General features: G+C 37.2%; 1 protein-coding gene across 1 annotated transcript; it reads left to right on the top strand.

Moving 5' to 3' along the window:
* Positions 1-3,069: 3,069 nt before the first annotated feature.
* ARL14EP (ADP ribosylation factor like GTPase 14 effector protein) lies at positions 3,070-20,732 on the top strand. Its single transcript, XM_057695345.1, has 4 exons — positions 3,070-3,210; positions 16,113-16,602; positions 18,341-18,468; positions 20,189-20,732. The coding sequence occupies exons 2-4, from the start codon at positions 16,177-16,179 to the stop codon at positions 20,415-20,417; spliced, it is 783 nt and encodes a 260-aa protein (XP_057551328.1). The 5' UTR covers positions 3,070-3,210; positions 16,113-16,176; the 3' UTR covers positions 20,418-20,732.
* The last annotated feature ends 5,065 nt before the right edge of the window (positions 20,733-25,797 follow it).

The following is a 25,797-nucleotide window of genomic DNA, read 5'->3' as shown; positions in this document are numbered from 1 at the left end:
GTGCACAGCATCATTATTTGTAAGAACCACGAATGAAATCAACCCAATGTCTATCAACAGTGAAATGGACAAAATAAAAGGTTCTTACCTTCATGTAATAGACATATGATTCAGTAATGACAAAGAATTACTGCTACACACAACAGGGATGGATATAATGTTGTGTCATGGAAGCCAGACACGACAGAGTACATTTAGTACAATTCCAAATTCTAAAAATAGGCAAAACTAGTCTATGGTAAAACAAGGTAGAATGGCAGTTACCTTTGACAACATGTGACAATAACTGAGGGCTTGGGGAGGGCGGAGTGGGGGCAACACACAAGAATCTTCTGGGATAGTGGAATGTCTTGACCTGGGTAGTGGTTATACGGATATACACATTCATCAAGTTATGACCTGTGTACTTCTGTGTGACATACTAAAATTCAATATGAAAGCTTACAAAAGAAGAAAGCAATTACTAAGAATCCATCCTCATTCATTTCTCATAACCCCTTTCAAGACCCCCAAGCCATCTTATCCTAAACTTGGGATGCATTTCATGTTAATGCTTCACATTTTTCTTAATTTGTGGTTCTTTGCACATCACCTTCTTCCTCACATGTGTATATCTAATCAGTTACAAAATCCAACTAAATATGCTTGCTTAACTTCTATCCTCTCTATGCTTTCTTAATTCTCTTAGTTCAGGGTTTCTCAATCTTGGCACTACTGTAATTTTGAACCAGGTAGTTCTTTGTTGGGAGGGGTTCTCTTGTGCACTGTAGGATGTTTAGCGGTTTCCCTGTCCTCTCTCCACTAGATTATCAGTAGCACCCTCTACTTGAAATAACCGAAAATGTCTCCAGACATTACCAAATGTCTTGAGGGCAAGGGAATCACCTTAGCTGATTGAAGACCTCATTATTAATCACCCACATTTGGGCAAGAGATTCTACCTGGCCCCCTTGCCCAGGACTGTATCTCTTCCCTATTTTTCACACTCCTTACAGTTTTACAGTTTTCTCCAAGATAAAATCTAGGATCTCTAATGTGGCATAAAAAGGGTATTATCTTCCCTCTACTTACCTCTCCAGCTTCCTAACCCAGCTATACTGAATTCCTTGCAGTTTCCTGAAGGATGGATGAAAGTCAGAAGTGTTAGTCAGAAGAAGTGTTAAGTACACTAGCAGCTTAGAAGATAAATGCAAAACTCCTAGGATGTTTTATATATAGAATATGAGTAAGCATGTACTTTGTGAAACACAGACAAAATTGTGTTAAATATACATAGTAAGTTAGTAAACTATAAGGCATGCCAAAATTAAAATAAATCAAAAATATGATGGAACAGATCATCATTTATAGTCAAAAAGGAATGGAAAAACTAAGATATGAATAATTACACCATCTCTGGGATGACAGCTATGTTACCCCTAAATCAGCCATCCATAGGTGACGCCTAGTATAGTCTCATACACGTTCTATCCAAGAAATGCAAATAAAACCCATGCCTGTTCATCAGGCTAATTAGTAAGCTCTGGTTATGTCCAAGCACATTTCCCTGCATCTAACCAACAGAGCAGGTGTGTGCCATCGGCCCAAAGTACTTTCCACCTGTGGGCCTCCCTGCTGTAACCTCAAGGCTAGTCCTCACAAGAATATCATCAATGGAAAAGGCTGATGTGGCAGACAACACGTGACCATTGCATAACCCATGACTCAGCTGATGTTGCCCTTCCACTTGCTTGCACCCTAGCCTAAGCATGTCAACGTGCCCCAACTTTTTCCCCTTGCTTTTCACTAGATATTTAAATTGATTCAGTAAACCATGCTATTCAAGCAACTTAATTTGGCCTGTGAGCCTTCTGTTTCATTACCTCTAGGATAGATTACCTAACAGTTTACCTGGAGGTCACCATTGCATCAAGCAGTTTTCCAATTCAATTCAGGCATTAATCTCCTCCCAGAATGCCCTTGCTTTAGCACCTCTCCTTTTATCCTGTTCATATCCTTGTATTTCTATGATGGCATTTATCACAGCACACAGTGATTATTAGTCTATAAGCTCTTTGAAAGCAGGTATACATTTCATTCTTTCTCTCATGATGTTAGCAAAGCGCCAATCACAAAGTTAACTACTGAAAGAACTACTGAAAGTCACCTCCTGGATACACAGTTGAAGGGACTACTCATCGTTCTTGCCTTTCTCCCATTCCTCCTTTCTAAGATGGGTGTAAATTAGGGAGTGGCAAAACCCGGCCTGGGTTCAAAGCAGCATGGAGGTGTTAGGAAGGACCACAGGTCCACTGCAGAAAACAACTTATAGTGGGTGTGTATGGCACTGCTAGCAAGCTTGGGCTTTGGTGGATCTTATTTCCCTGCCCCACATTTTTCACTTGGCTGGTTAAAAAACAATAGTGGGGTGTGTGGGTGGGCGGGGTCCTCCTACCCCCACCTGAAAATGGCTGAAGGCTCAGGCTCTTCAGTCTAAAGGATCTAGGGCTCCCAAAGATTCTAGGTGAGTAAAATCTTTTTTAAAAAGTAATGCGCTCCTAAGCCGGCACGAACAATAGGGATACAGGAACGACACTTTTTTTTTTCTTTTCCCCTCAGAAAATTTGCCAGCATCTCCCTGATGCCTACATTTTACTCCGAGTAATAAACACAGCTATTCTTACAATTTATAACAAAGGAGATGCACTTTGGAATATATTTCGCGTGAATGAAATAAGTCAAATAAAATGTGAGTCCCTAAAAAAAGGGTCTCTTCTTGAGGTCTTTTTTAACTCATTCACGTCTCCTTCAGGGATGAAGAGAGTCGGCGCGCAAAAATTTGGCATCACGCACAGGCATAGGGATTCGCGAACACAACTCAAGTTAGCCGAACTTGCATCTTGTAAAAGGTGGCCCAGGGACCGCCCAATTCCCTAATGTCCAACAAAAGAAAAAAAATCCAGTCAGCCTCTGAAGCAACCGTTTCCTCACCTTGAATCATTCGCCAATTCACGCCGCCCCGCCCTTTCCGCCCTGGAGGCCGCCAAGGCTCGGTTCCCCTCTAGGCTTCTCCCGGGCCTCTCTTAATGGTAGCGCTGAGCCTCTCTAGCCTCGCTCGCCGTCCTCTCGCTGGTAGCGCCGGGGAGCGCCGAAAAGCCGGCGGCGGCCCAGGCCGCGCTGAGCGGCTGCGGGTGTGGCCTGGACCCAGGCGATGGAGAGCTCACGCTAAAGGTGGGAAGGGCCGAGGGGAGGCTCTGGGGAGGATCGGGGGCGTGGAGACGCACCCCTGAGTGGGAGGGGGGGCCCGGGCCAGGTGATGGAGCTCCCCGAGGAGAGGACGGGGAGCCGGGTTGCACCCGTGAGGGGGATTTCCAGCGCTAGCTGAGGCCTCGCGCAGCCGGCCACCCCGCAGCGTTCCCCTCTTCCTCCGGGTCCTCTACGGCCTCTTGTGTCGAGGCCCAGCTTAGTTTCTGCCTCATCCCTCGACCCCGCGGGTTGTCGCCTCTCTTCGGGAGCGCTGGAGCGCTGCTCACTTTGACTTAGGCTTGTCCTGTTGGGAGGAGAGCTTTTGTGGCCTGGAACCCCATCCGCAGCTTATATCTATGTTATTGTGGTTTTTATTTTTTAGATTGGAACCTTCCCAGCCCTGGCTGTTGGGTTGAGGCCGGATGCCGAGTAGTAGTCTTTTTCCCTTCCCGTAGGACGAACATAGTACAGGCTTATACGATTGTATCTGGTGGCTTGCAGTGTTCAGATACGGCCGTGAAATAGGGGCGTGATGCTTGTGACCGCAGGGTTGAAGTGGGAATAATTGCAGGGTACCTAGTCATGTTGATTTGGGGAAGATTCAGCCTTCTTGGTGTGAGATTCTGGCAGTTTAGGAACATGTGTTCATTCGAAAGTTGCTATCTTACCTACTAAATGCCAATATTGCGCTAGTTAGAGGAGCTACAGCTGTAACAGGACCCAGGCGATTGATTCCTTGCCCTCACGGAGCTTAATATATAATGGGAAAAACTGACAAGAAAGAAGAAAGCCTGTGATGAGAGCTATGAAAAGGGAAGTCCCTGAAGTTCCTTACTGTTTTGCCTTGAGTGATATAGAAAATAACACCGTATAGATCCTGTCTTCCAACAGCTGAGAAGTAGCAGTAAAAGTTTCAAACACAGAGGAAAAAGGACCTATAACAATAGTATTTGTGTAAGGCACAGCAGAAAGGAGAAGAATGGCACTGTCTTGAAGGATTAGTTAGCACTTGCCTGGCTTTCTAAGCAAAGAGACAATATGAAGATGTAAAAGAATTTCAGGTGGTATAGTTCTCCCTGAAGTATGTGCCGTTTGAACAAGTAAGGCCATGCTAAGGAGTCCAGACTTTGTTTTCTAGGAAGAGGTGAAAGTGTTTTCAACAATAGCTTACAGTTGTTTCACACCCACCCATCTATAGTATTAAGTACTGTTTGACAGTTTTGACCACATCCAGAATTCAGGTGGAATAAAGAGAGCTTTGCGCATCCCTCTTGGTCTGGAAACAATCTTTCAGTTGTTGAAATTGAGGGAGTCTGTTCTCTATGATAGTTAAGCACCACAGGAATAGAGACAAATCACAAATGGAGTTTGGAGACCTGAAAGGTTTGCTGAATTGTTCCAAAGGTGAATAGTAGGCAGTATATAGATGAGTCTTATTGTTTTAATCCATTCATCCACCTTTTGTCTTTTGATTGGAGCATATAGTTTATTTACATTTAAAGTGATTATTAATAGGTATGTACTTATTGCCATTTTGTTGATTGCTTCTGGTTGTTTTTGTGGTTCTTCTCTGCTCTTTCTTTCCTTCTCTTGGTCTCTCCCTTCGTGGTTTGATGGTTTTTTTCCAGCGATTTTTTTTTCAGCGTTATGTTTGGGTCCCTTTCTCTTTGTTTTTTGTGTATCTACTGTAGGTTTGTGGTTGCCATGAGGTTCATATATATTGACATATATATCCGTTTAAGCTAATTCTTGCATAAGTGTGAATGCTCTAAAAGCACATTTTTACTCTCCCCACCATGTTTTATGTTTTTGATGTTATATTTTACATCTTTTTATTTTGTGTATCTCTTAAATACTTAATTGTAGTTTTAATTGATTTTACTACCTTTGTTTTTTAACTTTCATACTTGTTTTTAAGTAGGTTATGCACTGCCTTTATTATATATTTGCCTTCACCAGTGAAGTTTTTTTTTTTTTTTTAATATATTTCCTTATTTCTAGTTGTGGCCTTTTCTACTTAAAGGAGATCTTTAATATTTCTTGTAAGACTGATTTAGTGATGATGAACTTCTTTAGTTTTTGCTTGTCTGGGAAACTCTTTCTCTCTCCTTCAATTCTGAATGCTAACTTTGCCAGGTAGAGTAATCTTGGTTGCAAGTTTTTTTTTGTTTTTGTTTTTTTTTTAGAACTTTTATTGAGATACAGTTAACATACAATAAACTGCATGTATAGAGAGCATACAATTTGGTATCCCAATCTCCCAGTTCATTCCCCCCCCAACCCTCCCCGCTTTCCCCATTTGGTGTCCATATGTTTGTTCTCTACATCTGTGTCTCTATTTCCGCCTTGCAAACCGGTTGATTTGTACCATTTTTCTATAGTCCGCATATATGTGTTAATATACGGTATTTGTTTTTCTTTCTGACACACTTCACTCTGTATGACAGTCTCCAAGTCCGTCCATGTCTCTAGAAATGTCCCAGTTCCCTTGCTTTTTACAGCTGAGTAATATTCCATTCTATATATGTACCACATCTTTTTATCCATTCATCTGTTGATGGACATTTAGGTTGCTTCCATGTCCTGGCTGTTGTAAATAGTGCTGCAGTGAACATTGGAGTGCATGTGTCTTTTTGAATTATGGTGCTCTCTCCGTATATGCCCAGTAGTGGGATTGCTGGGTCATATGGTAACTCTATTTTTAGTTTTTCAAGGAACCTCCATACTGTTCTTCATAGTGGCTGTATCAATTTACATTCCCACCAACAGTGCAAGAGCATTCCCTTTTCTCCACACCCTCTCCAGGATTTACTGTTTGTATATTTTCTGATCATGCCCATTCTGACCGGTGTGAGGTGATACTTCATTGTAGTTTTGATTTGCATTTCTCTAATAATTAGTGATGTTGAGCAGCTTTTCATGTGCCTCTTGGCCATCCGTATGTCTTCTTTGGAGAAATGCCTATTTAGGTCTTCTGCCCATTTTTTGATTGGGTTGCTTGTTTTGTTTGATATTGAGCTGGATGAACTGTTTATATATTTTGGAGATTAGTCCTTTGTCTGTTGATTGGTTTGCAAATATTTTCTCCCATTCTGAGGGTTGTCTTTTTGTCTTGCTTATAGTTTCCTTTGCTGTGCAGAAGCTTTGAAGTTTTATTAGGTCCCACTTATTTATTTTTGTTTTTATTTCCATTACTCTAGGGGGTGGATCAAAAAAGATCTTGCTGTGATTTATGTCAAAGAGTGTTCTTCCTATGTTTTCCTTTAGCAGTTTTATAGTGTCTGGCCTTACATTTAGGTCTTTAATCCATTTGGAGTTTATTTTTGTGTATGATGTTAAGCAGTGTTCTAATCTCATTCTTTTACATGTAGCTGTCCAGTTTTCCCAGCACCACGTATTGAAGAGGCTACCTTTTCTCCATTGTATATCCTTGGCTCCTTTGTCATAGATTAGTTGACCGTAGTTTATCTCTGGGCTTTCTATTCTGTTCTGTTGATCTATATTAATGTTTTTGTGCCAGTACCACTCTGTCTTGTAGTATAGCCTGAAGTCAGGAAGCCTGATTCCAACAACTCTGTCTTTCCTTCTCAAGATTGCTTTGGCTATTCGGGGTCTTTTGCGTTTCCATACAAATCATAAAATTTCTTGTTCTAGTTCTGTGAAAAATGCCATTGGTGATTTGATGGGGATTGCATTGAATCTGTAAATTGCTTTCGGTAGTATAGTCATTTTCACAATGTTGATTCTTCCAATCCAAGAACATGGTATGTCCCTCCCTCTGTTTATATCATCTTTGATTTCTTTCATTAGTGTCTTATAGTTTTCTGAGTACAGGTCTTTTACCTCCTTGGTTAGGTTTATTCCTAGGTATTTTATTCTTTTTGTTGCAATGGTGAATGAGATTGTTTCCTTAATTTCTCTTTCTGATCTTTCATTGTTAGTGTATAGAGATGCAAGAGATATCTGTGTGTTAATTTTGTATCCTGCAACTTTACCAAATTCATTGATTAGCTCAAGAAGTTTTCTGGTGGCATCTTTAGGATTTTCTATGTATAATATCATGTCATCTGCGAACAGTGACAGTTTTACTTCTTTTCCAATTTGGATTCCTTTTATTTCTTTTTCTTCTCTGATTGCTGTGGCAAGGACTTCCAAAACTATGTTGAATAGTAGTGGAGAGAGTGGACATCCTTGTCTTGTTCCTGATCTTAGAGGGAATGCTTGCAGTTTTTCACCATTGAGAATGATGTTTGCTGTGGGTTTGTCATACATGGCCTTTATTATGTTGAGGTAAGTTCCCTCTATGCCCACCTTCTGGAGCGTTTTTATCATAAATGGGTGTTGAATTTTGTCAAAAGCTTTTTCTGCATCTATTGAGATGATCATGTGGTTTTTATCCTTCAATTTATTAATATGGTGTATCACATTGATTGATTTGCGTATGTTGAAGAATCCTTGCATTCCAGGGATAAACCCCACTAGATCATGGTGTATGATCCTTTTAATGTGTTGTTGGATTCTGTTGGCTAGTATTTTGTTGAGGATTTTTGCATCTATATTTATTAGTGATATTGGTCTGTAGTTTTCTTTTTTGTAGTATCTTTGTCTGGTTTTGGTATCAGGGTGATGGTGGCCTCATAAAATGAGTTTGGGAGTGTTCCTTCCTCTGCAGTGTTTTGGAAGAGTTTGAGAAGGATGGGTGTTAGCTCTTCTCTAAATGTTTGATAAAATTCACCTGTGAGGCCATCTGGTCCTGGACTTTTGTTTGTTGGAAGATTTTTTTTTTTTAATTAATTAATTTATTTTTTATTATTTTTTTGGGGGTGTTGGAAGATTTTTAATCACAGTTTCAATTTCATTCCTTGTGATTGGTCTGTTCATATTTTCTCTTTCTTCCTGATTCAGTCTTGGAAGGTTATACCTTTCTAAGAATCTGTCCATTTCCTCCAGGTTGTCCTGGAGGGCTGGGGGTGGTCCCAGGGCTTGCCATGCCCAGACCACCTTGGTAGAACAGCTGGAGCTGGAGGAGTGGGGTGGGCCTGGGGCATGCTGAGGCAGCCTTGGCAGGCCAGCAAGAATACCCGGACCGTGATTCTGCCCACAGTATTAAGGTGTGAGGAGAACACACAAAAAAATGGCCCTTTTTGGCACCGTAGACCACAGAGACAGTTTCAGCAGTTCTCTGCCCATTTGGCAGACTCTCTAGGATAAGTAAATGGATTTCCTTCATGTGTAGTGTAGGTACCCTTTAAGCAGCTGCTTTTTTTGCTCTGCCCCAGGGTGGGCAAGTCTGTGTGCAGGCCCCTCAGTGATATCCCTCCCTACTGAAGGTCCTCATCGGGGGTGAGGTTCCCATTGATACCACTGCTCCATTTCTTTTACCCATCCTTTGTGTGGTCCCTCTATCACTTGTTCTGCAGCCCTCAGTTCTTTGGCATAAATGGGTTTGTATGGTACAAATTCAGCGTGTTGGTGGGAAGAGATGAGTTCAGTGTCTTCCTACACTACCATCTTTGACTGGAAACTCCCAAGTATTTTAAATGATGCTATGGACCATATTTTTGTTTTAAGTTCTCTTTATCTTTCTTATGGGGCCTGGATCTTCTTGAGGTTTAAGACTATCTTACTTGGCTATTTAACCCTTCTGTTAGAACCCATTCATGTGTCCTGTAGGTAGTTAGTATTTGAAGATAATGGGCACAAAGAGTTGACAGTTTCAAGAGGCATGACTTTGTGTGTGTGTGTGTGTGTGTATACGTGTGTGCACGTGCACTTATGACTGAAATTGCTGATTTGGAAAGTAGGGGTGGATGAAGTTTTTTTTTAATCAAATAAAAGATAAGTGGGGAAATGCCTTATAAATTGTAAGACCCCTATACTGCAAAAACAAAACATTATTCATGAAAGGGAAAGACTCTTAAAAGTTCACCTAAAAATTCAGTAAATTTTTTTTTCTTTTTTTTGGTTAAAGTTCCTCTTAACGCTATTTTTTGCACTAACTTGAAGAGTGGTAACAAAGCACCACTATCCACCTCTGCTATTGTTTTGTTAGTGGTAATGATGGTTGTGGTGGTTCTGCTTTAACTAACTCCTATAGGAGGCCTGTGATGATGTCCTAGAGCTTGTGTTATTAGCGAAATGGCCTTGTACAAGGTCACTCAGTTTCTTCAGTGCATCTAACCTACCTACCTTAGAGCTGGGTAATGGATAGCAAGAGATAGTGTTTAAAACTTATTCCACGGGCTCTCCAAAAAATAAATAATTTTAAAATATAATGTTTAAAAAACAAACTCACAGATAAAGAGAACAGATTGGTAATCACTATTGGCAGGGAGTTGGGGTGAGCAAAATGGGTGAAAAGGGGGTCAAAAGGTACAAACTTCCAATTGTAAATAAGTAATGGGGGTGTAACATCCAACATGACTAGGTAATGATACTGTATTGCATATTTGAAAGTTGCTGAGGGAGTAGATCTTAAAGATTCTCATCACAGAAAAAAAAAATTTGTAACTCTGACATGTTAACTAGACTTACTGTGGTGATCATTTTGCAAAATGTAGAAATACTGTATCATTACATTGTACACCTGAAACTAATATAATGTTATGTCTGTTAATCCCTCATTTTTTTAAAAAAGCTTATTCCCTGAGATGTCAATGTTCAGTTCATGTGAGGAGCAACTACTTGTGTTTACTACCTAAGGTATAGAAGAAGGGGTCTAATAAATCTGTATTTATTTCATTCTCTCTCGACTCTTCTGGGAGTGCTATAAAAGTATTGGAAGTTAATCTTAGAATCACAGAACATATCCTGTTTAAGTATTGAAGGAAAGTATTGACGATTCTAAGACAAGAGAAAACTGAAAATGGAGAACTTTTAAAAGAAAGTGTCAAATAATAAAATTCAGAGTTAGTAAGGAGAGACTATTGAAAGGGACTATTGCGATGGAGAGAATTCTCTGACCAAAAGATTTACCAGCTTCTCTAGGGAGGAGTAAACAGTGCTAGAGCAGAACTGCTTGGTCTGATTGTAGATCCCGGATTGTTTTACCCTGATTATTTTCTGGAGGGGTGAGGGTAGACCAAAATTCAGGGACCTAGGGAAAGGAGAGAAACTTAAAATACAGTTAACAAGCATTTTGTTCCAATTGATTATTTTCAGCAAGCAGTTCAGCTAATTATTCATAAATTTATAAATGAGACAATGGGAATTTGGAGATCCTTTGTCCTGGTCATAGGTAAACAGGGGGATGTTCTTGAGCCTTATGGAAGCCATATGGAGAGGAGTAGGAGGGTTTCTTTAACTGTAGCTATTCAAGAACCAGGGGTACAGATCTCAGGTAAAATCTGACTTGTTAAAAGGAATTTTGCTGTTTGAAGTGAAAAATAATTGTGTACAAATAAAATTCATTGAAATATTTATACAGGAAGGCCTTAGGATGCTCATTGACATTCAAGAATAAAAAAATCCTATATCACTAAGTGTAGTTTGAAGGCAGTTAAAGACCAATCTCATTTGTATCGGTGAAATTTTCCTAAGGGGGGCGTGGGGGGAGTAGAAAACAAATCTAAATTAATCAGGTCTAAATGAACACATTTAAGGCTTTTTGTTTGTTTTAATACTTATTTATTTGGTTGCACTGGCTCTGTAGTTGCAGCAGGTGGGCTCTGTAGCTGTGCCATGCATGTAGGATCTAGTTCCCTCACCAGGGATTGAACCTGGGCCCCCTGCATTGGGAGCGTGGAGCCTTAACCAGCCTGCCACCAGGCAAGTGCCTGTTATATGATTTTCATCTTATCCCATAAGAAGCTGGATTTTTTTTTTCCCTTCTGCGAGGAATACTAGGTATTGTGCTGGTCAAAGTGACTTGGCTGGAGCAAATTAATCTTTTCCTGTGTTTAAAATATAATTGTCTACAAAAAAGGGGGGAGGAAGTAAAATCATGACTGTCACACAGATATAAAATTAGTAACACATGGTTTTTGTTTACCTTACTAATGAAGGGAATGGTAAGATGTTATATAATCTGTTCAAATGACAGTCAAAAGAGCAGACACATTTACTGATCAGGAATATTAAAATAAATGAGCACATAGAGGCAAAATTGTCTTCTTCCACAGTGGGCCAGGGGAGTCAAATGTACCTCCACCAGACAGAATTTACAAGAATATAGGCAAGAATTCTTTTGCATTGCTGTTAGTTATGTACAGTTGTCAGTTGTAAAATAGCTTAAAGGCAATGAAAAACTCAGAGCTCTCATATAATCAGAATGTGAAAACGGTTGCACTCTCAATAGTGCCGTTTTCCATTGAAGCAGGTATTTTTCTCTATACCTAGTTTATGAAATTTACAACTCCCCCTCCTCCACCTCAGATAGTCTTCCCTAAGTGTCAGACTTCCTGGAAGGCACTTATGTGTGTATATGTTTGTTTTTTAATTTATTTATTGGCTGCGTTGGGTCTTTGTTGCTGCACGTGGGCTTTGTGTAGTTGGGGAGAGCAGGGGCTACTCTTCACTGCAGTGCACGGGCTTCTCGTGGTGGCTTCTCTCGTTGCGGAGCACGGGCTCTAGGCTCGAGGGCTCAGTAGTTGCGGCACATGGGCTCAATAGTTGAGGCTCTTGGGCTCTAGAGCGCAGGCTCAAGTAGTTGTGGTGCACAGGCTAAGTTGCTCCGTGGCATGTGGAATCCAGCACTCAAACCCACATCCCCTGCGTTGGCAGTTGGATTCTTAACCACTGCACCACCAGGGAAATCCTGTATGTGTGTGTTATTCTATAAATATAGAAGATGCTTGTGTTCTTTTAATTATCTAAAGCAGTGCATCTCAAACTGTACTGTGCTTACATATCACCTGGGGAATTTCTTCTTTAAATGCAATTCTGATTCAGTGATTATGGGACCTTACTGAGATTTCTCTTCTCTATTCAATAGTAAGTTCCCAGCTGATGCTAATAGTATTCAATAGTTCATGGACAGTAAATAGCAATGTTTTTCTGACTATTAATTAAGGAAGATATTAGATAATCATTACTGGAGAACATGGCACCATGTTGCAGGTGAAGGGAGCAACATGAAGCTACTAGACTATCACTTGAAGGAAAAAAAAAAAAACTAATTGTGGGCCATATTGCCAGAGCACAGGCCAAAATGAACAAAAGAAACAGTTGCTAGGAAACGGATCCAAAAAACTCTATAGCAGAATTTCAGCCTAAAAGAACAGAAATGAGGACGTTGGGAGATACAACAGGGGAGGAGCAACCAGAGGGTGTAAGTTTTAGAAGGCAGGCAGTAACCACTGAGGATCATTGCCTGAAATTTTGTGCTCCTTGAGCTAACCTGACTTTTTTTTTTTCTTAAAACAATGCTTGAACATAAAACTGCTTTCACACAGTGTGTACACTTTTAGCATGACAGTTCCACTGAAGAGAGTGGTACCAGTATGCCATTGAGCTTTAAGCAGTGTGTAAATTTTATTTTGTACTGCAACTGGTGATTTGTCTTCTATCAGATGGGGCACTTTAATTTTTAACTGAGCAGTCCTATAATTTGTTCACAGCTTTCTTTTAGCTGCAAGTAAGAGGTAGAAGGTAATGTGAAGCTGGCATCAAAGAAAGATCTCTACTTACTGGAAGATGCAAAAAAAAAGAAAAAAGAAAAAAAAAAGAAGCATGATAAATGAGGCTGCCAGATTTAGCAAATAAAAATACAGGATGCCCAATTAAATTTGAATTTCAGGCAAACAACAAATTACTTTTTAGCAATATTTGGGATATAATTAAAATTGTTTATATATTATCTAACATTCAGATTTAACTGAGTATCCTGTATTTTATCTGGCAACTCCAGTAGTACATAATTCTACCCTAACAGGGATACCTGAGAGATGGCTTCTTAGAAAGTAGTATAATTGTGCAACAGTTTAATTCCTTCAAGTGTTCCTCCAAAAATTGTGTACTCAGAAGTGCACCAAGAGTTCAAAATGGTTAGAAGCCACTGTTTACCCAGAAAGGGATATTTTCAAAGACTGACAGGGTCATGGCTTACTTGAAGGAAAGACAGATTCAGCTCTATGCTCTCCAAGAGTCTAGATTCATAGTGGTTTAAGGTTAATAAAAGAATTTATGCTACTGTGAAAGATATCCAAGCAAATACTTATCAGAAAAATTGACCTGATAGGAGTTAATCATATTTCCAAGTTTCCAAGAGAATCAGTTCACTTAGAAATAAGTATTCAACTTCACTGACACAACTTAAAGGAGTCTACTGATAAACTCTTGTGAACTACATTGTAATTTAGCCAAGATTAAAGGAAAATAAGGGACTAGAAGCCCCCAGTAGCAAAGAAAAAAAAATTCCCTAATGAGTAAAAATATTTTATTACCATGGACAGATAGAATTTCTAAAATAAATTTTCTAAGTCACAAGATGCTTTTCCTATCAAATATGATCAGGGTGTAGTCCAAGTTTTTGAATGCTGAGAAATAGTTTTATGTTCAAAAAATTGTATTATACATTCGTGGCTGCAAATTGATGACAGTTATCTACAAATATAAAGAACCTATGGCATTAATAAGACATTAAGCATTAGCAGTTTCCATAATGTGCTGTGGGGATAATTGATCAAATTTCCTTCTTTGTGTTGGCTGTTAAGGAAAGTCAGAGCCAGATTTGCTATCTGCTAAAGTTTTTAACATAGTTTGGTGGTGTTTTATAACCATATCTCTGGTTTCTTCTCTTCCATTCCTTAATTTATCTTAATCCGCTTATTGGGTTATAACTTTTAACTCATTTGTTAAAAGAAATCTAATTTGTTTTATACAAGCAGCTTTATCTGATGTGATTGAAACCTATACTTGGTAATTAAATTTTAAAAGTTGGTTAGTAAAACTTAAAAAATACTCTGGTTTAATCAGCTTTTAAAATTTTTAAGTTAAAATGTTCAAACACTTTACATTTTATGTTTTACATTTGGATCTGGTCTGGCCAGCCCTCATGTCCAGGTATTGCACATAACACTGCATGTCCCATCCAGGGCCAGACCAGGGTGAGGCAAGAAAGACACGGGGGCTGTGCATCTAGGGGGGTGCCCGCCTTCACTGCGTGCCAGTGTCTCCTACCAGGCTAAGCCCACTCCCGACCTCTACTCATCTCCCATAAATTCTGTTTTTTAACTTTTAAAATTTATTATTTTAACTTAAAACATAGAAATATATATTTGCATGAGGATAGTCTTTTCTTTGTATGTGACTTTAATGATTACAGTTTCTGTCTGCAGAAAATATCAGAAAGTATCTAAGATTTCCAACCAGTTTTTCTTGTTTGTTTGTTTGGTTTTTTCTTTTAATGTGGAGCAGAGCTTATAAAAACACCTGCAAGACTTAAGGTTTCTAGACTTTTCAGTACCCTGCCACCACCCAGATTTCAGTGGTTCACCTCTATTTTCAACAAAGGTTTTTTCCTAGTGACTTGTATTTGTTAGAACTTGTCTTAAAAATTCAACTAAATTTTTGAATTTGCTTTGAAAAATATTTAGTTATGAGAAATTTCAGAGCACAGAAAATAATGAAAAAACTTGTATAGATACGTCCAAGCCTTTTCTTCTATAAATCTCTCGTAAAAAAAAAAAAAAAAAAACAACTTCCTCCTTAGAAGTATATATACCACCAACGTGGTGTCTATTCTTACTTTTTTTTTTTTATAGATTTATTTATTTTATTGACTGTGTTGAGTCTTTTTTGCTGTGCACGGGCTTTCATTGGTTGCGGTAAGTGGGGGGCTACCCTTTTTTGTGGTGCGTGGGCTCCTCATTGCCGTGGCTTCTCTTGTTGTGGAGCACGAGCTCTAGGTGTGTGGGCTTCAGTAGTTGCAGCACATGGGCTCAATAGTTGTGGCAAGCGCGGGCTCAATAGTTGTGGCACATGGGCTTAGTTGCTCCACGGTATGTGGGATCTTCCTGGAGCAGGGATTGAACTGCTGTCCCCTGCATTGGCAGGCACATTCTTAACTGCTGTGTCACCTAGGAAGTCCCTATAATTTTTTTGTGTCCAGCGTCCTTGCTAAATTATCTTACTGGTTCTAATAGTTTGTCCATTGAACCTCTTGTATTTTCCATTTAGATATTCACATCATCTTGGAATAATATTTCTTGTTTCTTCCTCTTCAATATTTATATTGATTACCTTTTAATATGGTGTTAAATAGAAACTGATCTAGGTATTCTTATGTAGTTTTGACTTTACAGAGAATGCTTCTGTTTTTTTTTTTTTCGTTTTCCTTATTATTTTTTTTTATTAATTTTATTTATTTATTTGTTACTTTTTGGGGGTACACCAAGTTCAATCATCTGTTTTTATACACATATCCCCGTATTCCCTCCCTCCCTTGAGTCCCCCCCACCCTCCCCGTCCCAGTCCTCTAAGGCATCTTCCATCCTGGAGTTGAACTCCCTTTGTTATACAACAACTTCCCACTGGCTATCTGTTTTACAGTTGGTACTATATATATGTCTGTGCTACTCTCTCACTTTGTCTCAGCTTCCCCTTCACCCCCCGCCTCCCCAAACCTCGAGTTCTCCAGTCCATTCTCTGCATCTCCGTCCTTGTTCTTGTCACTGAGTTCATCAGTACCATTTTTAGATTCTGTATATGTGAGTTAGCACACAATATTTGTCTTTCTCTTTCTGACTTACTTCACTCTGTATGACAGTGCTTCTAATGTTTTATGATTAAATATAATGTCTGTGTAGGCTTTTCCTAAATGTCTTTCTATTCCTTGTTTGCTAAGAATTTTGTTTCTATTATGCAGGCACTGAATTTTATCAAATGCTTTTTCAGTTTCCCAGATAAAAATTTTGCAGCACAAATCTGACTCTAATTTTTTTCCCTAGGGTGATCCGCCAGAGAGAGATCGCTAAACAAAAATCAAAAAGAGGAAATTTGCTAAAATCAAGAATGATGGATCCATGTTCAGTTGGAGTCCAGCTTCGTACCACAAATGAATGCCATAAAACCTACTATACTCGTCATACAGGTTTTAAGACTTTACAAGAATTGTCATCAAATGACATGCTTTTACTTCAACTTAGAACTGGAATGACACTTTCTGGGAACAATACAATTTGCTTCCATCATGCAAAAATTTACATCGACAGATTTGAGGATTTGCAGAAGTCATGTTGTGACCCATTTAACATACACAAAAAACTAGCCAAAAAAAATTTACATGTAATTGACTTAGATGATGCGACTTTTCTGAGTGCAAAATTTGGAAGACAGCTTGTACCTGGTTGGAAACTTTGTCCAAAATGTACACAGATAATCAATGGAAGTGTGGATATTGATTCTGAAGACCGGCAGAGAAGAAAACCTGATTCAGATGTATGTAAAGACATTTTTTCTCCTCTGTTACTTCTACAGTGTGGGGTTTTATTTAATTATAAGGAAATCACATTTATATCACTACTTATTACAGTTGACCCTTGAATAACGCAGGTTTGAACTGTGCAGACCCGCTTATATGTGTAATTTTATCAGTCAGTACAGTACTATACATTCCTTGGTTGTTTGAATCCAAAGAGGCAGAGGGTCAACCATAGGACTTGAGCATCCTAGCATTTTGGTATCCACAGCGTATCTTAAAACCAGTCTCCCTCGGATACTAAGGGATGACTGAATACTAACTAGCATGCAGTGAATATAAAGTTGGGGAGATGAAAATAAATGATGTTTCTAAATATTTGTGTAAATCTAGATTATGTGTTAAAGAAAGGTGGCTTGGGAATAGAATAACATAATATTCCCAAGACTTTCAAGCTATAACTCCTCATGCTAAGACATTCTGGCATAGCCAAGACTTAACTATTCTAGCTCCTTTTCTGATACCAAAGTAACTCAGTAGGCTATGCCAGCCAGCAAGGGTCTGAAATATAACCGAATGAATTCCACTTTCTATGAAGGACTTGAAAACTACTGCTTTAAAAGGAACTTCAGAAGTGACTTGAAATAATTGTTTCTTATTTCAGCCTTTCTTTTTACTTTGGCCGTATCCCATTCTTGTTTGGGCTTTTAAGATGCTTGTGAATTTCCTTTGCTTCTAGCTCTCACTTCTTACTTGGTATGGTCAAGGCTAATTTCAGGACTCCCTACTGTCAAAAAGCTTACATTTTTATATTGTAAGTATTAAATATTTTATAACGCTCTTCCTTATTCACATGCATACATTTAGATTATTTAACCGTATTAGAGCAACTTAAGGGTTCATAAAGCTGTCTCTGGTGCAGAACAAGATCTGGTATGTCAAAGGAGCACTTCTCCAAATTTTCTACGTATAAGCAATTTATAATTCTTGCTGCTGGCATAGTTTTCTCAATTTTCTCCTTTTCATTATATTAATAACCAAATTAAAAGATCATTAAAATTTTAAATTATATGAAGTGCTTTTCCTTTGTTATCCCCTCAAAGGCATATCTCCAGGACCCAATGTTATCTTGCAGTTCATACTAGGTACTTGCTACTGTCACTTTAGGTGTCTTCTCCACTTCGTTTATCTATTGTTCATGTGGAATGTATCACATAAACCTTTTTTCCCCCCAGATAATGAAATTAAACCCTTAACCATCAAAATTTTGTTTTACCAAAGTTTTTTTAAAAGATTATAATACTAAAAAAAAAAAGATTATAATACTGTAATACTTGAAACTATATTACTTCTCAGCTTTAACAATATATGTAATAGAATCTTTTCCTAAGGACTCAAGATCATCACTAGGAACCTCTGCTGTGTGCTGTGGGTTATGCAGCAGTTTTTCTGCCTTCTCTCCCTTCTTGGCAGCAGCCTTTGCCGTTTTCACTGTGCCTTTCCTGCTCACCTCCTAATATACCAGAGACTAAAATTAGATAATGAAAATATTATAAGTTAACCAGTAAACTTTGAATATGGTCCTGAGCCATGTAAATTTTGTTGCACTTGGGCACTAAAACCTTTTTTTTCTTTTTTTGTGAGTTCCAGACTGTATTCCAGGCTAAGGAATAATCTGGATTAACATTAAGCGAAATATTAATCTATGTATTGTCTGATATTAAGATTTGAGTTTATAATTTGTTTACCTTTATTCAGGGAAGAACTGCTAAAGCTTTGAGATCATTACAATTTGCAAACCCAGGAAAGCAAACTGAATTTGCTCCAGAAACTGGTAAAAGAGAAAAAAGAAGGCTTACAAAAAATACAACTGCTGGTTCAGACAGGTAGGCTATATGTTTGTTATTTAAGGCGTATGTTAACTTGCTGCTTCACATATGTATTGTTTTCCTATCTTTCTCTTAAGTTTTGAATTTTCTGGTTAAATTCAATAATCTGGAATTAGTAAGAACCTCTGAGGGCCTAATAGAAAAAAAAATTTAATATTTTTTTTATTTGGTTGCACTGGGTCTTAGTTGTGGCTCATGGGCTCCTTAGTTGTGGCATATGAACTCTTAGTTGCAGCATGCATGTGGAATCTAGTTCCCTGATCAGGGATTGAACTCAGGCCCCCTGCATTGGGAGCTTGAAATCTTAACCACTGCTCCACCAGGAAAGTCCCCCTCATAGAAAATTAAGGCATCCCATTCTACTCTAAAAATTTATCTCTGAGAAAGTATCAGTGAAGTGAACAAGAGAACGTTTTTGGCAGAATAATTAAAATAATTTAAACATATTATACTTCTTATAGCTAAAATAATTCACTTGTTTGAAAAGCATTAATATATAATTTGTATGTCTCTGCTCTATAGGTGGCAGCTAAAAAATAACTTTTATGAGAATGCAGGGTTGCTTTTCATTTTGTACATGTCTAAAATAGAAACAGTTATTGTACAGTCAATAGAATGAACAAGAAAACTAAATTGTTTAGAATATAACTTTTTTTTTTTTTAATTTTTTTTTTTTTGGGGGGGGACACCAGGTTCAATCATCTGTTTTTATACACATATCCCCGTATTCCCTCCCTTCCTTGACTCCCCCCCCACCTCGAGTCCCCCCCACCCTCCCCGCCCCAGTCCTCTAAGGCATCTTCCATCCTCGAGTTGGACTCCCTTTGTTATACAATAACTTCCCACTGACTATTTTACAGTTGGTAGTATATATATGTCTGTGCTACTCTCTCGCTTCATCTCAGTTTCCCCTTCACCCCCCGCCTCCTCCCATACCTTGAGTTCTCCAGTCCATCCTCTGTATCTACATCCTTGTTCTTGTCACTGAGTTCATCAGTACCATTTTTAGATTCCGTATATGTGAGTTAGCATACAATATTTGTCCTTCTCTTTCTGACTTACTTCACTCTGTATGACAGACTCTAGGTCTATCCACCTCATTACATATAGCTCCATCTCATTCCTTTTTAGAATATAACTTTTTAGATTGAGCATTTCTAAAGTACAAATTGACAATGAAATGTTAGTGTAAACATTCAGGATTATTTTCTACATAGGCCCTTTATCCCATCTGTGTAGGGTTTTCATTGAGTCGTGTAAGTGTTTTTAGGCCAGATTTGCTAGAATCCATTAAAGAACAAGAAACAGATTAATTGCAGTATAAAAAGTAATTGGATAGTATACTGTGATAAAAATAAAAACTATGTTCACAAAGCAGTAAAGAGATTGGTTGCTAATAAAATGTACTACTATTACCTAGCCCTTTTTTTTTTTTGGTAAAGAGTAAATAGTTTCAGCAATTATATTATTACACAGTTCTTGTCCATTCCTTTGGATATGGTTCACAGTGAGGTTTCTTCTTCTCACAAGTTGTTCATTTAACTATTAATTATAGGGTAGCTTTGAGTCAGGTAAGCCATGTATCAGTTTGGCAGGATTCCATCCCTAATTCAAAACATTTTATCTCCTTAAGTTTTTTTCGTTACCTTATTTTCAACTAAATATTCAGAAATAATATATTTGTGAGGTGTAACTCACCTTGTGTTTTGTATTTCAGACAAGTGATCCCGGCGAAGAGTAAGGTGTATGATGGCCAGGGTCTCCTGATTTTCAGTGGAATGGACCTCTGTGACTGCCTCGATGAAGACTGCTTAGGATGTTTCTATGCTTGTCCTGCCTGTGGTTCTACCAAATGTGGCGCCGAATGCCGCTGTGATCGCAAGTGGCTATATGAGCAAATTGAAATTGAAGGAGGAGAAATAATTCATAACAAACATGCTGGATAATTTGTGGCATCAAATTATGGGATCTTTAAAGGTCCTTTCTCTATTTCTAAAATTCTGTCATTCTAAGGTACATTTTAAAGTTGATTGCCAAATGACAAGCGTGCACTCAGTGTGCATGAACGTTGCTTTTCAGGTGCTTTAAGATAAATTATTTGATGTAAATTTAGAGACTATTTATTACTCAGCAGTCAGCTTCAAGCCTGTCTGGGTCAACGTAAACTAGTCGTGTATAGGCACTCCTGGATTTGCACAGTTCCCAGGTACACAAATTTCAATGACAATGCTTTAGTTATATAAACCAGTTCCCTAACAGCACAGTTCAAATTTAAGTTACCATGGTATATTAATTGCGAGTATTTGCATGAAGTACAAACTTCCTTGCTAGCTCTTAAGTCCACAAATCACTATGTGAGTAACAGATGTGCTTCAAGATCAATAACATTCCTTCTGTCAGATTCTGCTAGTGATTGGTCACTGCACATCTGTTACTCAGTTTGCTCAGGCAGCAGAGCACATAATAGTGTTGTCTCCTTGTCACCCATGTGAGGTTTACAAAATGGGTAATCAGAATGGGTCAACAAAGATGGAAGTGCAGTGAAGAAATGAAAATGATAATGCTAGAAGTGAGACTTGAATTGAGCATAGATGGAGTTGTAGAAGAAATCACTGATCATGGGAATGCTGACACTGCTACTATTCTAGAGCCTCTAGATATCCAGCTAGAGGAACTCAGTGAAGGCAGACTTTTCATCATAAATGAGAAAAGGATGAATATGTCCCAGAGAATGTGATGGTAACCAACTTCCCATTAAAGGAAATTACGGAGGTATTTCACATTACAAGCACAAACAGTAAAATGGTGGAAGCTAATCTAAACTTAAAGGAGTATAACAGTTTGCAATGGTTTAGAAAAGATGCTTACCTAGTAGCATAAATTATTTGACAAAGGCAAATACTATGATTCTTGATTAGTTTTTTACAATGAAATAACACTTTAATTCTCATTGTTTCCAATGTTTTAAATTACAGTGTACTAAGTAAATACTTTTTTTTTTTTTACAATTTTTTCATTTCCTTTTACATTTATAACTGACACTTTAATATTTTGACAGATGTTTTTCAAGGTCACAGAACAATAATAATCTTCCCCATTAATTATTAAGATTGCTTTGATTACCATCTTTATGGTCCCACACTACCACCCATGCAAGGCAAGGACTACCTGTAGGTGAGAATAGTACCCATTTCAAAAGTTAATTTTGGTACAGTTAAGCAGTTCAACTATTTTGGAAATAATCTACATAACTAAGTGCTAAAATACATCATATTTCTTCTCACTTATTTTTTAAAAAATGTTTTAATACTGTAAACTTTTCATTGCTTAGACTGTGTGCTTGGTGAAAATTTGTTCTTGGGGGCAAAAATCTTATTCTTTCTATGTATAAAGCATGGATATACATACAATATATAAGCAGATATATATTATATCTGTGGTATTTAAATTTAATAGGGTGTTGACTAGGATTAAAGGGGCTAAAAACAGCTCCTTAATGGAGTAATAATGAAATAAGGTGGAGCAATACTGGTTGAGACAGAGTATAAATTATTTGGAAATTGAATCTTGATGTTGGAGTACCTTTGGAGGGTGAGGGTGTGATAACTGCTCTTTTTTTTTTTAAGACTGCTATCTGTCAGTCTGTCTAAAATTTTTTATCATCTGGGACATGACCTCTAAACTAGGTTTTGGTTTTCCCTAAATATAGTACTTTAATCAAATGAGCTGCTGGCAATTTGAAATACTTTTTAGCTGTTGAAAATAGATTTATACAGCCAGTTTGATTGAACTGACCAATAGAGGTTTATTTTTACTCCTGTATACTTTTGGTATCTGTTTAAAGTGACTGGTTTTACTTTGATGGAAGCCATTTTCAAGCATGGAATTAAATGTCATTTTTAAGTTATAAGTGTTTGCTCACCTAGTTATCAGAAGTACAGTTTATCAATTCCTTGACCGATGTGTTTCAACAGAGCACTGGCAAAAAGAATATTTTGACTTTCTTAAATCAGATACTAGATTTTTTTTTTTTTTTTGGACTAAGGAAATATTTTGTTACAGAAGAGATGTACACAGGCTCTGAATTTTATCTGAACTTTTTGGTTATTAGGCCTTCTTAGTTGCATTACTGCCATCTTTTTTTTTTTTTTGCTTCTAAATATGGTTTAGTATATTGCTTAAGTTCTTTATAGGAACAAGTTAAATATCTTAGTTTTTTTGTTTGTTTAAAATAGGAACATATTTTAAACAAAATAAATGACTTTAAAAATCAAATTGTTATATTTCAACATTCCTTAGTAGAACATTTCTGTTATTTTTCAAAGATGGTAAGTTTTTTAGGGGAAACTTTCTTGAACAATTTTGCAAATATTTTTTCATTATGCCTATTTAAGAGACCAAACTTTTAGTGAGCATGCAAAATGTTTACAGAGAAAAGTATATCTGATTTAGAGTAGGCTATAATAAAAGCTGTGTTTCAGAAAAACTATATCATAAGTCCACTTACTGTTTTAATATAAAATTACAGAAATATAGAATACAATGAAATTGTCTAGATCCTTTTTGTATTTTGCATAAGTATAATTCAACGTGGCTAAATTATTTTAGAATGCTATTAATCTAAAAAGCAAAAATAAAAGTTGTAAGAACATGTAGCTTTGGCTATATTTGGGTCCTGGTTGAAAAGTTAACATAAGACAAAAATGTTGGTCTTCCATAGTATTGGTCGCAAACATTAGATTAAAATGCATGTATATATTTGAATAAAATGAGTGGCATCCCAGTGATCTTTTTCCCATTTGTCTTTTACAAGTATAAGAAAATAGCTACTTATCTTTGGAATACTATATATAAGATTCTTCTATTTTTTAAATATTATGTCTATTTCTATATAACAAGCTGCTCTACAACCTGACAGTCTATTTTAAAACTGCTTTCCTGGCATGGATTCAACTAAGTAATTTTTAACAGATGTATTTTGAAACATGCATACATATGTATACATATAGAGAGTGATTTATTAATTCAGAGAATGTAACTTATAGTAAGTTCTAACATGGTTCTTAACTTTATGGAGGTCAAAGACCCCTGTGAGAAGCTAATGAAAACTATGAACTCGCCAGAAAAATGCATTTGAGTACTCACAAATATTCCACATTCAGAACCCACGAACATGTACTGAAGTACCTGGGTAATAGGCGTTTTCTGTAAACCATTTGATGTTTTTTTTTTAAGTGAGGATGGCTCTCTAAAGTGTAGTTTGGTTTGTTATGTAGAGTTGTAGGTGGGTTTTGTTAAACAAAATCAGAACAGTTCAGTTCCTTGAAAGAGCTCTTGCTACACTGAAAAAGCTAGATCCCACCGTGGCCCACCCCTCCCACCTCTGAAAAGGTAATTACAGGTCAAGTAGCAATGTAGAAAAGAAAACTGAGGTATCTTTCATGGACTGAGCTTTATGGTAACTAGAGATTTTCTTACATTATGGTTATGCTATCAAATAGCTTAGCATCCTTGTACAAATTCATGTGACATTGCCTTAGTTTTTGCTGACATCTGCTGGTATTTTCATGAAATAAACTCTCTGCCACTACTTAATGCTTAATCTCTTTGCTTGTAAATTAAACTATGAACACTGATAATTACATTGAAGTGGGATATTTTTTAAAATTCTCAAAGTAGAATGGCTTCTCTTTTTAGCATTCTTAGGTCTTGCCCAGCAGTGGTCACCAAATTTTTAAGAATATGAGTGAGGATATGAAAACATACATGGTTATACACATGGATACTTGTGGATTTCTTTTTATTCTTATAAAATTGGAGAGACTTAGAAAAATAATGCTTTTATCTGTTTTTTAAAAATCATCAAATACTTCATTGAACATTTAGCTAAAAAGGTGTAATAGACTTCTGTAGAGTATGTAGGCCAATTTGTAGATTATCTGCAACAGTTTAGGAGGATTGACTAATCTTATTGAGATAATTTAACTTCTAGAAGGTAAAGGAGATTTATCAGATAAAACAGATTATTAACTCAGTTGGGCTAGTAATTCTCCATTTTTTAATGCAATTTGAAAGTATTTAATTACAGCACTATTAAGTGGCACAACTACAATTTATTTTTTTTCCCCTTGAAACCGTGAGGGAATAATTTCTTTGTGAAACAATAATTTTAAACTTCAGTTTTCTCATTTCGTACCACTTCAAGCAAACAAATGTTTTATTAAAAAGTTGCTGTAATCTTCTTGGACTATGGTTTTGAAATAAGTGGACTTATTAAAAATAAAATGTTTGCAAACATCATTGAAATAGCCCAAACTTTCCAGCACTCCCAATTTCAGTAGCTAATACATGAAAACACAGAAGTTTTGGGCTCACAATTTTCGCTGTAAACAGGCTGGATGATACTTTTTTTACTCAGTTCTTTTCAGAGGCACATTTTGAGGTGAGGGCACATTTTACTTTAATGAAATAAAGTTAAAAAGCAGACCTTGGCTCGAGTTGTAAGATCTTTGTCTTATAGAGAGAACTTCTCTAAAACCAAGATTGAAGAGCTGGGCTTTAAAAGGAGACCTGAAACAATTTGTAATGAAAATACTAGCTCTGTAATTATCCCTTTGTTCTCAACATCCAATCAGTTGTATTGACCAATTTGATAAATACAAATTAAATTTTGGGTTTAGTTATCTTGCATTCTGGTAGCCCAGATTGTAAGACTGTAATACTACCCTGGGCTTCAGGGTAGTATTACAGTTATTTTAAAAATTAATTTGTTATTTGATGGCATAAGATAAAGTTACCAATAGTGGCAATACTGGTACCATGTAAGTGGGTTCTACGAGGGTAAAGTACAAATTTAATTTTGGCATTAAGAGAGGTAAAATGATTCAGAGATGTTCAGTGAATTGTGGTATCCTTAAGGTTTTTAAATAACAATCTCATGCCTTCCCCAAAGGTTATTTATGTTTATCGTTTTGATTTGGATTGGACTTTGCTTATTTTTCAGCTCAGCTTAATATAGTGAGATCAGATCAGTTATTAAAAGAGAGTCTACAAACAGAAAAAAAACTTAAGGTTACCAAAGAGGGGAGGGATAAATTAGGAGTATGGGATTAACAGATACACAACACTTTATGTAAAATAGGCAAGCAACAAGAATAACACAGGGAACTATATTCACTATCTTGTAATAACCTATAATGGAAAAGAATCTGAATGAATATACATGAATAACTGAAGCACTTTGCTGTACACCTGAAACCAATACAATATTGTAAGTCAACTATAGTTCAATTAAAAAGTCACCCCACACCATGCAAGGGAGTTTTA

Source organism: Hippopotamus amphibius, chromosome 9, assembly GCF_030028045.1.
Source record: "Hippopotamus amphibius kiboko isolate mHipAmp2 chromosome 9, mHipAmp2.hap2, whole genome shotgun sequence".
In the NCBI taxonomy this organism is placed as follows: Eukaryota; Metazoa; Chordata; class Mammalia; order Artiodactyla; family Hippopotamidae; genus Hippopotamus; species Hippopotamus amphibius.
Note: the sequence above shows the minus strand (reverse complement) of the source record. Positions and strands in the feature narration are given on the sequence as shown.

What these genes read in the sequence shown, in the direction of transcription:
- ARL14EP (XM_057695345.1), top strand. Translation starts at nt 16,177, where the DNA reads ATGATGGATCCATGTTCAGTTGGAGTCCAGCTTCGTACCACAAATGAA. An exon ending in GAAGAAAACCTGATTCAGAT is followed by an intron (nt 16,603 to 18,340) that starts GTATGTAAAGAC and finishes ACCTTTATTCAG; the next exon opens with GGAAGAACTGCTAAAGCTTT. An exon ending in ACAACTGCTGGTTCAGACAG is followed by an intron (nt 18,469 to 20,188) that starts GTAGGCTATATG and finishes TTTGTATTTCAG; the next exon opens with ACAAGTGATCCCGGCGAAGA.